Source organism: Dendrobates tinctorius, unplaced genomic scaffold (assembly GCF_039654945.1).
Source record: "Dendrobates tinctorius isolate UK_male_01 unplaced genomic scaffold, ASM3965494v1 ptg000245l, whole genome shotgun sequence".
In the NCBI taxonomy this organism is placed as follows: domain Eukaryota; kingdom Metazoa; phylum Chordata; class Amphibia; order Anura; family Dendrobatidae; genus Dendrobates; species Dendrobates tinctorius.
The window spans coordinates 3060525-3077504 of NW_027361912.1; the positions used below are offsets into that span (position 1 = coordinate 3060525).

Genomic DNA, 16980 nt, shown 5'->3' on the forward strand with positions numbered 1-16980 from the left:
TTCTAACAATCGTGTGGGAAATTAATCCAAGGATCATGGTAAGTAGTTTGAAACAAACAGACACCAAGCCCTCTTGCATCAGGTGGATAGCGTTGTAGTATAGGAGCGCTACTCAGAATTACTATGGCGCCCATCACTTTTATATATGTTTAGCAGAGAACATAATGCTACATTTTTGGAATCTGAAAATATTTTTCTTCATTCAGGATGAACAAGTCCATTACCAAAGGACTTCACCTTGTAGCATTTTCTAGCGACGGTTTGAGGCAACCATTGTTGTCCATGGTCTTCTTTGTAGTCTACTTCATTGGTGTTCTAGGGAACGTCATTATTCTTATAGTGATTGTGATGGACAGACATCTCCACACCCCAATGTATGTCTTCCTAAGTAACTTGTCTTCTGTGGACATCTGTTACATAAATATTACCCTTCCAAAACTGATGTATATTCTACTGTCTGGAGACAATTCCATATCTTTCTTACATTGCTTCACTCAGTTGTACTTCTACAATTTCATTGTAGGAACGGAGATCATTTTGCTGTCAGTCATGGCGTACGATCGATACGTGGCTATTTGTAAGCCCTTACACTATCATCTCATTATGAGAATGAAGAATATTGTCATGTTATTGTGTGTGAATTGGTTTTCAGGGTGTTTGAACTCATTACTTTTTATTTGCTTCGCCTCACAATTGAACTTTTGTCGCTCCACCAAGATTCATCACTTCTACTGTGACTCTAAAGCTTTAGTGAAAATTTCGTGCCCCACAAAATTCTTCCAAATCATACTTCAACTCGAATTTTTGCTATTTGGACCAATCCCATTTATGTTTGCTATACTGTCTTATATCCAGATCATTAGGACCATACTGCAAATAAAGTCAACCAATAGCAGAAGAAAGGCCTTCTCCACCTGTACTTCGCATCTGACGGTTCTCACCATCTTCTATGGAACCATTATGTGCACATACATGACACCAGTCTCGAAAAATTCGGAAATTTGTGACCAGATATTCTCGGTATTATACACGGCAGTAACTCCCATGTTAAATCCCCTTATATATAGTCTTAGAAATAAAGATGTAAAAAATGCACTGCTTCTTCTTCTATCATACAAATAGAGATAAGAGAATCTCTCGAAACTCATTTCGGACACATGTACTCAAAACCGTCAGCAGATTTTCTTTGGTCCGAATAAAATTAGGTCCAAATTGAAAATTCCACGATACCATGTATTATTATGCTCGGAGGTTTCGTCAAACCCCAAATCATAATAAACAAAGTGGAGCAAATGAATTAAAAAAGATGAAAAACACATTATACTCAGCTGTCCTGGACCCTTTCCTGATGCTTACACCACCTCTGCCGCTGCTTGTCTTCTGAGGCCCATGTGGTCACATATCATTGGAGTCAAATGAGGTCCAAGGACAGGTCAGAATAATGTTTTTTTTTCTTTTTTAAGCCCCTCTCCTGCTCTCAAAATTATCTTCAAAATGGCTGGCTGCATTTTGCCGTAATAATTTCAAAACTTTATGGGAGATTCTGAATGGATTTGAATTAGTTAAAGATCGACTCATTCATGTCTACAAATAATTGAGAAATCTGTGATTTGGACGGCCCCTGAATTTTGTAAGAACCATTATGCCTCAAGTTCCTTTTAGCATGATCATTACATATCCTCATGGGAGGGATTTACGAAGCGGCCAAATAAGATCCAGTCCTTGTTGCCCATAGCAACTCATTATAGAACTGCTTTTACTTCTTATGGTGCTCTTGAAAATTGAAAGTTGTAATGTGATTGGTTGCGATTGTCAACAAGGATAGTTTTTCTTTAGACAGTGTTTATCTGACTCATTATTTTTTTGCTGCTTTTTATCTGGCTGTTATTTGAATGTGGCTATTTTGTAACCCTTACTGATGTTGATATAGGGTTTGCCTGTTGATACTTTATTATTAGCTGATACTTTATACACTAACTTTTTTACAGTAAATGATTTTTAAAAACGCTGCAGAAAACTTCCATATTTTGTCCTGCGTTATGTATTTTCGTAGCATTTTATTGTATTTTATTGGTTTTTAATAGCATATATCATGATTCAATAAAGATTTCTTGATTGTTTCAATATTGCAGCAGAGTATGACTTTGACTTTGGTCACACGACCGTATAGTTTCTCATCCGAGAGAATCGCGTCGATTATGCAAATCACACTCTGATCAGAGTATGATCAGAGTATGAGCATAGTGTGATCTGATTATCTTGGATGAAGAGAAGATGGAGAAAAAAAATGTCTCCATCATCTTCATTTTGTTAATCCTTGCAAATCTGAGTGTACTTAGATATCATCCGAGTGCTGTCCGATAGTTTCCACACACTCATAGATTTGGATGACCGAGTGGGATCTGAAGACTGGATCAAACTCGGGCATGTAGCAATTTTTTCCTTGGATTATTGTGGTCTAAGGTAAAAACTGAAGATGTACCCATAGCATAACATTGGTCCGGATCCAATCCGAAGTTTTGCCAGATTGCACTCAGACTGATAATACGGTCGTCTGCAAAAAGCTCTCATTGAGAAAGTTAGTTTAGAAATATTCAACTTGTTGACTGGATGCTGAGATAAATACTGGGTAATACATTGACAAGTGTTCAAAAAATGCCCCCCTCAAATGGAGATTTTTGAGACATCTGGTTTTACAAAAATCAGATCCAACCTAAGTATAATCTAAATCTTTGAAGCAGCTCAGTAAAATGACACCTACAAATACTTTTTGGCCACTCAAGGCACTTCATCTAGATATTTTAGAAGATAATATACCTTGAAACTTAAATAATGCCCTTTTCTTCCGATTTATTCATCTCTATCACTCTGGGGGCAATTCATTAATACTGATGTAACAGGGTGTGCCATGGAAGATGAGATTCCCCAGAGCTTTGCAGCATTTGTGCCAGGAGACTGCCACCTACTGCCCAAATGGAACAGTGCAAAATCAATAAGAGGGGGAGTGTTTTGAGAAGGACAAGTCTAGATGGAGCACCAGGTCAGATGACATTCGTGATGCAGTTCTCCAATATAAAAGATATTCAGAGTGGCAAAGTGGGAAGAGATTTGGCACCAATAATAGAGAGCAGCAGGATGTGTAATCGGAGAAACACAGCAGTCGAGATACTAGGACGCACACTGGGGACGAGGCTAGCGGGCTGCTATGTGCCTGCAAGACTGATCCAGACTGTGCCAGGCAGGACCAGGCAATGCCAGTCTAGACCTGAGGCCCTTCATTGTGGTCTGATCTCCTGTTCTTGACTAGCACATTGGGTTCGGACCCAACATTCGGCCATCACAGTTAAAGCACCGAAAATCTGGTGAGGACTCTAATTCGGAAGTGAACATTTACGGCAGTGACCAGAAGGTGCTAGTGAACAGAGTCCTTACTTCTGACATTGATGAACAGTACAAGGATCAGTCTGGGGTGTAATAGATGGAGTGTGAGCAGGCCAGAGTGCAGGAGGCCCAGATAGCATTGATTACCTTATGTCACGCTCGCGCCTTGGCTGAATGGCACGAGCCAAGGGGGTTGTGGCCCCACTGTGCCACAAACCAAACTACCCTGGAAGGGGCGTGACTACGACAGCTACCTCGGTCTTCACTGGAGCCTCTGATGGTGAGGTCAGGCTTGTGCGGCAGGTAGCTGTCGGATGCCTGAACAGGTGTGACTAACAGGCAGGCAGAGACACTGGGCAGACAGGCACGGCTGAAACACAGGACAAGCAGGCACGGCTTGGTACACTGGCAGGCAGGCACGGCTTGGAGACACAGGGCAAGCAGGCACAGCTTGGACACACAGGGCAAGCAGGCATGGCTTGGAGACAGGGCAAGCAGGCACAGCTTGGAGACACAGGACAGGCGGGCACGGCTCAGAAAGGAACAGGTAGGGGCCTGTTCACACAGCAGGGGCAGGTATAGGTTTAGGCAGGAAGAAGTGGAGTATGTAGGAACAGGTTAGGAACTGAGCCGCCGGAGTGCAGAGTAGGCGGAACCGCAGGAGTGTGGAGCAGGCAGAGCAGCTAGGGTGCAGATGCGCAGGCAGAGCTGCAAGGGTGCAGATGCACAGGCAGAGCTGCAAGGGTGCAGATGCGCAGGCAGAGCTGCAAGGGTGCAGGTGCGCAGGCAGAGCTGCAAGGCTGCACATGTGCAGGCAGAGCTGCAAGGGTGCAGATGCGCAGGCAGAGCTGCAAGGGTGCAGGTGCGCAGGCAGAGCTGCAAGGGTGCAGATGCGCAGGCAGAGCTGCAAGTGTGCAGATGCACAGGCAGAGCTGCAAGGGTGCAGATGCACAGGCAGAGCTGCAAGGGTGCAGATGCACAGGCAGAGCTGCAAGGGTGCAGATGCGCAGACAGAGCTGCAAGTGTGCAGATGCACAGGCAGAGCAGCAAGGGTGCAGATGCACAGGCAGGGAGGACACAAGGAAAGACATGGCAGGGAAGGAAGCCACAGACAAGGAGAAAGGGAGACTAAGGTAGGACAGAGTACAGACAAGGTACTGGGACCACTCAAGGGCCAGGATATTCAGCCTCCTGGCCGGCAGACAAGGTACAAAGCAAGACAAGTAGTATACCTCCATAGAAGGAGGAAATACACAGGACAGGGCCTGGCTTCCTCAGCAGCAAGATACTGAGATTAGACATTGCACAGGCCATGTTTCAGTGGGTGTGGTGGAACTAAATAGTCAAGGGCTCTAGGTGATTGGTCAGGGACAGATTAGACAGGTGCACCCTGACTGCATAAGAACCAGAGAGTTCTGGCGCCGCCCCCCTATACACACATAGCCAGGAAACATACAGGAGAGCAGAGGCACAGAGCACAGGGCTGGCAATAGACAGAATTCACAGCATGACCCGGAGCAGTGAGTAAGTTGGTGTGCGGGGGATGGGAGGCCATGCAGGGTTGTTACACCTTAGTTAGAAAGACTTGTAGCCTAGAAGGAAGAACTGGAAATCCCCGCTGGGGCCTGGACCATAGAGGGGAATGTTGTAGTGACACCTTTATTACTGTTAACATTGTTATCATTAGAAACTAGATCGATAACATAGTGAATTCACTCTAAAAGAGTTATAGTGTATTGAAAAAAACTTTGCCATTATTTTAAACTGAATATTGTACTCTGCAATTATCCTTCCACATGATTTACTTTCTGTTCAATTCATCCCCTTCCTATATTTACACCCAGAAAATAAATAGTTAAGTTGGTTACTTCCGCCTTGTCCTTGCCTGCATGTTTCATCCAGTGACCTGCTTACACTGAGGTAGAGCACCCAATCTTAATGAAGCACACTGACCTGATTTATTAAGTGGTGATCACGATGCCCATCGGGCGCCATTGTCAGAAATGCACGCCAGCTGGAGACCAGAGGCTGGCGTACATTTCTGGAGCTTGGTAGGTTACACCTTTTTAGTGTATGAATTTTATGAGTGGGGAAGACCATATCCCATCCCACCCACCCTACACCCATATTGGTTTAATTGGCTGGGACTGGTGTGTAAAGTAACAATATTTCTGCTGAGTTGCACAAAAATCTTGCTACTTATTAGGCTGTGTGCCCACGTTGCGTTTTCGCCGCATTTTTGTGGTAGCGGAAACGCTTAAAAAACGCTAATAAAACGCATTCACATGGAATCCTATGGGATTCTGCAGTTGCTTTGCCCATACTGCGGATTCTACCGATGCGGAATTACATAGTGGTAAAATCTGCAGCATGTTCATTAATTCTGTGGAATAGCGGCGATTCCACCACCATAGGATTGCATTGAAATGCTCACTTTACTCATGTGGCTATGCCCACCATGTGTAAAGTGAGCGCTTCATGTGGATGGTACCCAGGGCCTGGAGGAGAGGAGACTCAACTTCCGTTTCCAGGGATGCATTGCGCGAATGACCTCTCATGATGAAAGTGGTCTCGCTTCGTAATGGGTGATTCGTCCTGCAGTGTCTCCAACACTGCCTGTGCAGCGGGCAGATGCAACTACGGACTGACATCAGGCTGCTGCTGCGAATCTTGGCTACGGGTAAGCGCCTGGTGTTCTACTGATGCCAGACAGCTACACTCAGCACATTCTGCAGGGCCACTCCCATTCCAGGGTGGAGCTCTCTCCGGCCTCTCCACCCACTTCTCAGCATTCAAGGAGAAAGGGCGCTGCACATACCACTACTTCCAGGGGCGGACCTGCCAATGTTGACAGCTCACATTTAACGCCATCCAAACGCTGTCACACCCACGAAGTGCTCCTTGTTGACAAGGACAGTCTATTTTGGCACCAGAATTCTCCATCTTGGTGGCGGCCATCTTAGGTTTCACAGGGTCACTGTCATGGTTTGCTCAGCTTGTGGGATTAGGTAGTTCAGAGTTTAATGTGGACGGCCTCATTCTGAGATTCTGGGAGGCTTTTAATAGCCTCATTGTGGGCTCATTCCTTGTCGCTTATACTCAGGCCCTTGGCCGAGTGTGTGTGACCCTGGTTTGCTTTGTTACTGTGATACTTTATGCTTGTTTGGTTCTGATCCGGTTTTGTCCCTATTACGAGTTTTGCCTGTCCCTTTTGTACTACGTTGCTATCTCTGTGTATGACTCATTGCCTATGACCTGACTATTCTCTGATTATCCCTCTTGTACTGCGCAGCTATCTCCGTGTATGACTCATTGCTTACGTTCTGACTATCCTTTGCTCACCCCTCTGGTTCCGCACCGCCCTCTCCATGTATGACCCCCCGTTTGTCTGACCTGAAGTCCCCTCGCCTCTACTCTAGGATTCCTGTAGCAGAATCCTACAATCATCTCCAGCAGTGGGAAGCTAAGCCCCACCCCCGGTGGTCACATGATCGCAGGTACTTGTACTTCTAACTACCTTCAGCATCGCAGGTCCTGTCTGTCTGAACTTTCCCTGCAGTATTGGTCCCTGGGCCCTCCCGTAGTGTGGGTGAGTCACCCTGCTCAGCCGTGGCAGTCTGTCGGCGCTGACAGGATCCTGATATTGTAAGCGACCGCACATTTTTTAGGGTTGGGAAAAGTGGTGTATATTTTCTGGGCAAATTAGCACTATGGATCCCCTGCAGGCTTTGGATGATCAGGTCAAACAGCTAACCCAAATGTTCCAAAAGCTCAATGTGGAACAACGCTTGATGGACCATACACAACAGCAGTTGATGGACACCGTGCAGGGGGCCATGGCGGCAGGGTCTCCTGGTCCCGGGAATAGGGACGTATCTGTGGTATCCCCTGAGTCTCCGGTCAAATTGCCCGATCCCTTTTCAGGGGATAAAAAGGAGTTTAGGTCCTTCAGGGAGGGATGTAAGCTTTTTTTTTCTTTAAGGCCCTGTTCCTCTGGGGACGATTTCCAGAGGGTGGGGGTTATTTCTCTGCTGTGGCGTGCCCCCCAAGCTTGGGCTTTCTCTCTGTCTCCCAGTGCCCCCGAGAGAATGACAGTGGATGCCTTCTTTGATGCCCTGGGCCGCATATATGATGAGCCTGACAGAGAACGTGTGGCTGAAGATATGGTCATGAGTGTGCATCAGGGTAAACGCTCAGCTGAGTGTTTTTTTGCGGAGTTTCAACGCTGGGCTGTGGAGGTCTCATGGGATGATGCCGCCCTTCGGGGCTTATTCCGCAGAGGCCTGTCCAAACGCCTCCAAGGTGCTCGGCCCTCTATTCCCCACCGGACACCTTGGAGGATGTCATTACTCAGGCCATGCATAAGGACCGCAGGCTGCGGGCTAGGGGTGTCATGCACTCCGAGACATCCATATTCTCCGGCAGCAAAGAGACCGGTGTCACTCCTGAACCTATGGAGATTGGCACCACTTCGGTCAAGGAGAAGGAGAGGAAACGCCGCCGGGAGAAGCAGCTCTGTTTTTATTGTGGGGAATCTGGTAATTGGATAAAGGATTGCCCCTCGTGCCCATCATCCTCCAAAATGACGGGAAGTGACTAGGTCTGGGTAGTGGTCAAGGAGGCTGCCCAGACGTTCAGGTACTTTCTTCTTCATGTTCTAAAGTTGTTCTAAGGGTTGAACTGGTAGACAATTTCGGGGTTTTTTTCTACAGTACCGGTGGACAGTGGCTCATCACTTAACCTGGTCAACTCTGATGTTGTTTCCCAATTCCAGATAGGGATAGTCAGGCTTCCTACACCTCTTAAAGTCATGACTATCGACTCATCTCCTCTTACCCGAACTGGGATAATTTCTGTTTCTGAAAAATTTACATTGAAAATTGGTTCTTCCTACGTGGAAGAAATTGAATGTTTTGTCATGGACAAATTGCCTGCAGGGCTGGTGCTGGGCATGCCGTGGCTTCAGTGCCATAACCCAGTGATTGATTGGGACTCTGGGTAGATTGTTAACTGGGGGTCCAAGTGTGCTGACTGTTACCATAAATAAATTTGTTGTGTGAAAATCGCAAACCCTATCTCTGTGTCTTCTACTAGTCTGGAGGGTATTCTTGAGTACCTGAGAGACTTTGAGGATGTGTTTTCCGAGAGCGAGGCTGAGGCATTACCCCCTCATAGGCCATTTGATTGTGCCATCGTTCTGATTTTTGGAGCCAAATTGCCCAAAGCTCGCCTGTTCAATCTATCGGTCCCAGAGCACCTAGCTATGAAACAGTACATTTCTGAAAGTCTCCGTAAGGGGCACATAAGACCAGGGGTGGATTAAGGGTAGCCAGGGCCCCGGGCTGTTCAGACTCTGTGGGCCCCCCGGTCATGTGACGGGGTCGGGAAGTCACTAGTTTTCAAGACGCATACAGTGCATGAAGGGGCGGGAAGGGGTTAAATACTGAGGTAAAAAAAACCTCTGCAAATACGCAACGTGTGCACGAGGCCTCACAAATACTGAGGGAAAAAACACCAAATGATTAGTGTGTCCATGAGGCCTTACAAATACTGAGTGAAAAACTCACCAAATACTCAGCGTGTGCACGGGGCCTTATAAATACTGAGGTAAAAACTCACCAAATACTCAGCGTGTGCACAAGGCCTTACAAATACTGGAAGGTTTCCATCTAACATCTAGTCCTGACTCACCTGTACCTAACATCGAAACCAGCTAATAGTCTGCAATCACCTGCTGACCTGAACCCATGACCTGTCAGACAAGTCACTTCACATGAGTCACACAGAGGCTTCTGCTTCATGACCTTCCCAAGATAGAAGAAGCAGCCTACGATGTGCAGCCTGTGGCCGGATACACAGGAAGAGATGCTCCTCATCACAGGCTGTGCCCAACATGTCAGCAGAGGGGTTAACGCCAGAGACAAGTCGCCGTCTCCTCACACACTGGACACAACGCAGCATCTGGCGACGAACAAGCGCAAATTGCGCAATGTTAGTCATGTCCCAGATGTTCAGCATGTGGAGGACCAAGGAGGGACCAAAAAAGACCCCAGGATTGGAACAGGAGCATGGGAAAGTGGACGGCGGTCGGAGGGGCAGGTGTTATGATTGAGTCACCATAGGAGGCAAAAATAGAAATGCTAGCTAAGTCCAGAAAACCAGAGAAGTTGGCAGCTATCGGATTGCAGACCCCTGAACCTATCAACACAACTAGCAGTAGCCGTGGGGGGCTCCTACGATGCCCTAGGCCCCTCGATCACAGCCGGAGGACTACATAGCCTAAAGACAGAAAGGGAAATCTAAACTGCCCCAGAGCAGACCCCAAAGCAAAAGGCAGCCCTCCACATATAATGACGGTGAAGCAAGAAGAAAGAACAAAACACAGACAGAAAGATAGACTGAGCAAAGATGGGGCCCAATCTAGCTTAGATAGGAAAGGACAGGAAGGCTGCTGTCTGCAATCCGTGAAAAACCCTATGAAAATAAGAGCCAACAAACTGACAGTAAAAAAGGGCCCGAAGACGCTAGGCTTCAAAAAAGGCTATGTCAGTACTCAGGAATATTCTGAAAACAGAGCAACAGGCAAAAGGAGATTCAGCTCACCCCAGCAGGGAATGGCAGAATCCATAAAAGCAAGGAAAACAAAACACTAATGCAAAAATGCAAAGCAGAAATCTTAGCTTTAGAAGAGCAGGAATCAGACTGGTTTCCTAGAAGTCCACAGAGAAAACACCCAGAGAAAACACCCGCAGGCCAGAAGGGCGTCGGCAGCCTTATATCCAGTCATTAACTCCACTCAGCCAGTCATCATCATCAGCCCCAGGTGTTTGACAATCAGGCTCACTACCTTTCTTCACCAGAAGAGGGAGTTCCTCGGGCCTCAGTAGTGAAGGGGAAAATGAACTCACAACAGGCAGGGTTTATATAGGGGTCGGAGTAAGTAAATATATATGCGGGCAGCGCACACATGCGCAATCCTCAGGTTGTATAACTTTCAACTGGTCAAAACATTTCTCTCAGTAGGCTAAGAAAGAAATGTGGCAGGAATAAAGTACACCTCATAGTAACTTATGTGTGAGGCAGAGGTGACAAGACCCGCCATCTCGTGCCCACCTTACTAGAAGTGCCCACTGCCCACATATAACAAAGTTGATGGAAACAGATGACTTCCACTATGATGATTGGTTACCGTCCGCCCGACCACACCCATTTCACAATTAGTCACACCCATGTCCAGGCCCCAACCACACCCATTTAGCACTGCTGATCACACTGACTGGTACTGAGGGCAAAGTGGCTGGCATTATGGGCACAGTGGCTGGTACTGTGGGCACACTGACTGGTACTGAGGAAAAGAAAGAAAGAGAACAGAGAGAGAAAGAAAAAAGAGAGAAAGGAAGGAGAGAGAAAGAAAGAGAGAAACAGACAGAGAAAGGAGGAAAGAACAGAGAGAAAGAAAGAGGGGACAGAAAAAGGAACAGAGAGAGACAAAAGAAAGAGGGGAAAGAAAGAAAGAACAGAGCGGGAGAGAGAAAGAAAGAAAGAAAGAAAGAAAGAGGGGAAACAAAGAACAAAGAGAGAAAAAAAGAAAGAAAGAAAGGGGAAAGAAAGAACAGAGAGGGAGAGAGAAAGAAAGGGGAAAGAATGAACAAAGAGAGAAAGAAAGAAAGCGTTGAAAGAAAGAACAAAGAGAGAAAAAAAGAAAGGGGAAATAAAGAACAGAGAGAAAGAAAGAGGGGAAAGAACAGAAAGTGAAAGAAAGAAAGAACAGAGAGAAAGAAAGACAAGGAAAGAGGGGAAAGAAAGATTCTATAAAGATACTGTACCAGCCTGGCTCACATTGCTGTGCCCACCAGAGCCTCCTTGTGCAGGACATATCATGATCCACTCACATGGCCGACATCCCCGAGTCCAAGGCGATCCCGCTGTCCATGCTGTCGGAAGAGGACATAGGACATGGTGATGATCTGAAGCATTCCCTGAAGTGCCTCCAAGGTTCCGTCACAATCTCCTCTGGTCAGCTTCCAGCACGTCACTTCCGATGGACTGTCACGTGCGAGTTCCACTGAGCTTCCACTGAAAGGCCCCTGATCATGTAACCCCTAACTCCTCCCCTCCTGTGACCTCATCACAGGTCCTGTGCACACATAGCAGGAATTTATTAGTGAGGGGCTGGCGCTGCAGTGGCTGGTGGGTCTGGGAGGGGGAGGAAGGGGTCGGTACATGGGGGGCGTGGCGCTATGATGGCGGATTATAATGGGGCAATTTTCCTTGGGCTGTTGGGCCTCCCCACACCACTGGGCCCTTGGCTACCGCCCACAATGACCTCATTATAATCCGCCACTGCATAAGACCCTCAGTTTCCCGGGAGCAGCTGAGTTTTTCTTTGTTAAGAAAAAAGTTGGCGGCCTACATCGCTGCTTCGACTTTCGAGAACTAACTAAAATTACTGTCAGGAACACATACCCCCTACCATTGATTCCTGATCTCTGTAACCAGCTCTCTGGCTCCAAATGGTTTTCTAAACTGGATCTGAGTGGGGCTTACAACCTAATAAGAATATGAGGGGGATGAGTGGAAACAGCTTTCCTTACTTCTGAGGGGTTGTTTGAGAATTTAGTAATGCCGTTCAGGCTCACCAACGCACCTGCAGTGTTTCAAAATCTTATCAATGAGGTGTTTTCAGATCTCATTGGTCATTTTGTAGTGGTATACCTAGATGATATCCTGATATATTCTGTTGACAGAGTTTACCATTTGTTGCATGTTAAAACAGTGCTGCAGCAGCTCAGAGAAAACAAATTGTTCGTCAAACTCGAGAAATGTTCATTTTTTGTTCTGGAATTGTCGTTTCTAGGACTGATAATTTCACCTAAGGGGTTTCGCATGGATCCCAAGAAAGTGCAAGCTATTGTGGAATGGGTCAGCCCCGGGACCTTAGGGGACTTCAGTGCTTCTTGGGATTCGCAAATTATTACCGCAAGTTTATTAAAGGTTTTTCACAGATAACTAAGCCACTCACGGACCTCACTTGTTTAGGGGTGGATGTCAGAAACTGGCCCTCATTAGCTAAACAATCCTTTCTAACGCTAAAAAACTTTCTCATCTGCTCCAATCCTGGTCCAACCGGATCCTTCCAAACCATTTCTTGTCGAGGTGGATGCTTCCGAGGTCGGGGTGGGGGCAGTTTTGTCACAAGGACCAGCTTCTCTGACGAATCTCAGGCCTTGTGCCTATTTTTCTAATAAATTTTCTCCGGTGGAGAAAAATTATGACGTAGGCAACAGAGAGCTTCTGGCTATTAAATTGGTGTCTGAGGAATGGAGGAATTTTTTGGAGGGGGCGGCTCACCCTATTACGGTTATCACTGACCATAAAAGTTTAGAGTACATCAAATCTGCTAAAAGACTCCCAGGCAAGCCCGCTGGTCACTTTTTTTTTCAAGATTTCAGTTTTCTATTACCTTTTGGCCAGGGTCTAAGAATGTAAAGGCTGATGCCTTATCACATAGTTTTGAGCCGTTATCTGCCCCCGATCCGCCGTGCCCCATTCTTCAACCCAGTCTCGTGGTTGCCGAGGTGTCGTCGGAATTGGAGCCGGAGATTGTGGGAGCTCAATCTGTGGCTCCAAGCTCCAAACCTGTAGACAAATTGTTTGTCCCACAGGATTTGCGCAACAAACTCCAGTGGGAGTTCCATGATTCAAAGTTGAGTGCACACCCTGGTATAGCCGCCACACGGGAAGCAGTGGCAAGGGTCTTTTGGTGGCCTTTAGTGGCTTCAGATATCAAGAAATATGTCGCAGCATGTGGGATTTGTGCCCGTTCTAAGAGCTCTAGTTGCCGGCCAGCCGGGGAATTGGTGCCTTTGCCAGTCCCAGGAAGGCCATGGACACACTTGTCCATGGACTTCATCACCAATCTTCCATCTTCCCATGGTAATACTGTAATTTGGGTAGTGGTGGACAGGTTTTCTAAGTTGGCACAGTTTGTACCCATGACAAGTTTACCGTCAGCAGAGACTCTCTCTAGACATTTCCTGTCCCAGGTGGTACGCTTGCATGGGGTCCCCACTAATATTGTATCAGACAGGGGGACTCAGTTTGTGTCTAAATTCTGGCGGGCCTTCTGCAAAAAATTGGAGATATCTCTGTCTTTTTCCTCAGCGAATCACCCAGAAACCAACAGACAAACTGAACGCACCAACCAGTCGCTTGAGCAAATTCTTCGGTGCCTGATGCCTTACCATTAGCAGAATTCACCTTCAACAACCGGGTAAACCAATCTACTGGTAGGTCACCATTTTTTTACTAATTATGGGATCAACCCTCATTTTGGCGAATTTTTTCGAATAGATTCTGGTTGTCCAGGGGGTTAGAGGACGGGGTCAATCGTCTCAAGGATCTTTGGACAAAGATTTGTGTAAATACTTCTAAGGCTCAGGAGAAATATAAACGTTTTGCAGATAGGAAAAGGGATGCTGCTCAGACACTGCTTTGTGGGGATAAGGTGTGGCTGTCCACACGAAACATAAATCTTCGATTGCCCTCCGCCAAACTGGGGCCTAAATTTATTGGCCCCTATGAGGTCATCGAAGTGGTGAACCCGGTAACCTACCGCCTCCGTCTTCCTCCCTCCTTAAAACTCCATAATGTCTTTCACAGGTCTTTACTTAAACCCTTGGGGTCAGTGAGGGACGATACTGACACTGTTCCTTCTCCAGTTTTGGTTGAGGGACATATGGAGTTCGAGGTACAACATATTGTGGACTCCAAGCGGGTTCGGGGCTCTTTGCAGTATTTGGTACATTGGAAGGGGTATGGTCCGGAGGAGCAGTCATGGGTACCAGCCAGGTCAGTACACTCTGACCGCCTGGTTCGTGCTTTTCATGCCCAGCATCCTGGGAAACCTGGGGGTCCGGAGGCCCCCCATTAAGAGGAGGGTACTGTCATGGTTTGCTCAGCTTGAGGGATTAGGTAGTTCAGAGGATAATGTGAACGGCCTCACTGGGAGGCTTTTTATAGCCTCATTGTGGGCTCATTCCTCGTTGCTTATACTCAGACCCTTGGCCGAGTGTGTGTGACCCTGGTGTGCTTTGTGACTGTGATACTTTATGCTTGTTTGGTTCTGATCCGGTTTTGTCCCTGTTACGAGTTTTGCCTGTCCCTCTTGTACTATGTTGCTATCTCTGTGTATGACTCATTGCCTATGACCTGACTATTCTCTAATTACCCCTCTTGTACTGCGCAGCTATCTCCGTGTATGACTCATTGCTTACATTCTGACTATTCTCTGCTCGCCCCTCTGGTACCGCGCCACCCTCTCCGCGTATGACCCCCCGTTTGTCTGACCTGAAGTACCCTCGCCTCTACTCTAGGATTCCTGTAGTAGAATCCAACAATCATCTCCAGCAGTGGGACGCTAAGCCCCACCTCCTGTGGTCACATGATCGCATATCCTTGCACTTATAACTACCTTCAGCGTTGCAGGTCCTGCCTGTCTGAACTTTCCCTGCAGTATCGGACCCCGGGCCCTCCCGTAGTGTGGGTGACTCACCCTGCTCAGCCGTGGCAGTCTGCTGGCGCTGACAGGATCCTGATTGTCACTTTGCAGATCTTCTTCTTTGATCACAATCAGTCTCTTGGTCTCACTTTTCAGCACTTTTTTAGTCACAATCGGTATTTTAATCATCTTCACTTGCCCATCACTGCACTCTTCAATCTGTACTTTATAGGGTGCTACAATCACTGTCAGACTGTCTTATTTCTTCACCTCTGCTGCAGTCCCGCTGCCATTTTGGGCAGCGAGATCCTGCCGACCCGCCGGGGGGTAGCCTCTTTGGTCACCCCAGTACTCACTGTACTGGAGGCTGTTCCATCTCCGGTATGCTGTTCACCTTTGAGACTCAAATGACTGCAGTCAGAGGCCAGAAACAACTTAAACAGTTCAACTTTATTCTCTTCAGGGCACAGCACATCCACAACGGCTTCAGGACTCTTTACACGGTACCAGCAATAAATCTTCATCTACAGCAGCTCTCTACTTATTCTTCTCTGTTACACATGGTGCAAACACACATAAGCAAGCACACCATATGGAACACGGTGAACATGGCACTTCGACCCTTCTTCCTGCGACTGACTTCAGCCCACGAAGGTACCTGTCTACTCCACTATAGCTCACCCCTTTATGGCACTGTTGCTCCTGCACGTCTCTAAGGCTTGTAGCTCACCAGACTTTTCACAAAGCTCCCGCACTGCAGCTGTCACTTCCACAGGGGTTTCACACACTGACCTCCCTGGCTTGACAATTCCAGACACGGGCTGTTTTCCACAGACTGGCTTTGTTGTCACTTCAGCTCTTCGCTTCTAGCTGACTTGACTACTCAGACTCCTCCATTAGTCTCCCTAGTATTCCAGTTCCCAGTCTCTAACTGAAGGACCTCCAGTGACCTTCCTCACTGGCTGCTGCTGTAGGCATTAGCTGTCCTCTTCTGTCCAGAATGGCTACCCCGGGCTCAACTAACTGAAGCGGGAAATCTATCTCCTTTTTGCTCCCAGCTAGCCACTCCTCTAATATCCCCCTCTGGTTAACCCTTCTAGTGCCCTCCTAAAGACTCCCAACTAGTTCTGCTCAGTGCCCCCATCTAGAGTCCCTTTTCTAAACTACACTTATCACTAAAAATCTATCTAACTAATGTCATGTGGCCGCAAACACACACATACACATGACATACATACTGCACACAGACATGTAAGGAATACAACAAATATACACTTCTACAGGGCTAGGCCCTGACCTCCTTACATCTCTACATCATGCTGCTCTCAAATTGTGGCAAAAAACATTTCAAGAAAATTTTTTAGAAGGATTAACCCTTCTAATAATTTTTTATAGGCATATAGGTTATATAAATACCTTGATATCTGTGATTTGATGTCGCACTCCAGAGAAATCCACATTTTTCTTATTATGTAAATGAGTTGTTAGGATCTATGGGTCAGAGATTGATTCCCCTAAGAATTTGCCTCCACAGCTTACTGTAAATGAAAGGGGTCATTACCAGTGTGAGTCATGTAATGACTGACAGGTTGTGTCCCTGATCTCACTATAGAGACGTGTGTGATTATAACTAGCACAGTACAGCAAAGCTGAACTTAATCTCATTACAAACACTTCTTCAGCTGAAGCTCTCCTCTCATAGCTGTAATCAGGCACTGCACTGAAGCACAGCTGACTTTATTACCACTTCTTCAGCTTCCATCTCAAAGGCAGCCAATATGGGACTAGGGCTGTTTAACTGAGATGACAGCAGTATGAGTGGAGAGCTACAACTGTCGATGAGTTTGTAAGGAGACTGATCATCTCTGCTGTACTGTGTAAGCTACTGTATACTTAAGCACAGCACTGGAAACAGGAAACACTGCAAGTCCTCCTCAAGGGTTGTGTTATGAACAAGTACACACTTGCACACAGGAAACACTGCACTTACACACCAAACTGGTCCCTGTACAGACTTGAAAGGCCCCAGCTGCAAAACTAAAAACGCCACCTCAGACCTAACTCCCTAAAAGGCAATCAAGGGGTTTCTGGTACCGCCT

At 46.8% G+C, this 16980-nt stretch overlaps 1 protein-coding gene across 1 annotated transcript; it reads left to right on the plus strand.

Annotated features, from left to right (window-relative positions):
* The first annotated feature begins 207 nt into the window (after window positions 1–207).
* LOC141060824 (olfactory receptor 1E16-like) lies at window positions 208–1122 on the plus strand. The gene has a single exon (XM_073557203.1). The coding sequence runs from the start codon at window positions 208–210 to the stop codon at window positions 1120–1122; it is 915 nt and encodes a 304-aa protein (XP_073413304.1).
* Window positions 1123–16980: the final 15858 nt, after the last annotated feature.

What these genes read in the sequence shown, in the direction of transcription:
- LOC141060824 (XM_073557203.1), top strand. Translation starts at nt 208, where the DNA reads ATGAACAAGTCCATTACCAAAGGACTTCACCTTGTAGCATTTTCTAGC.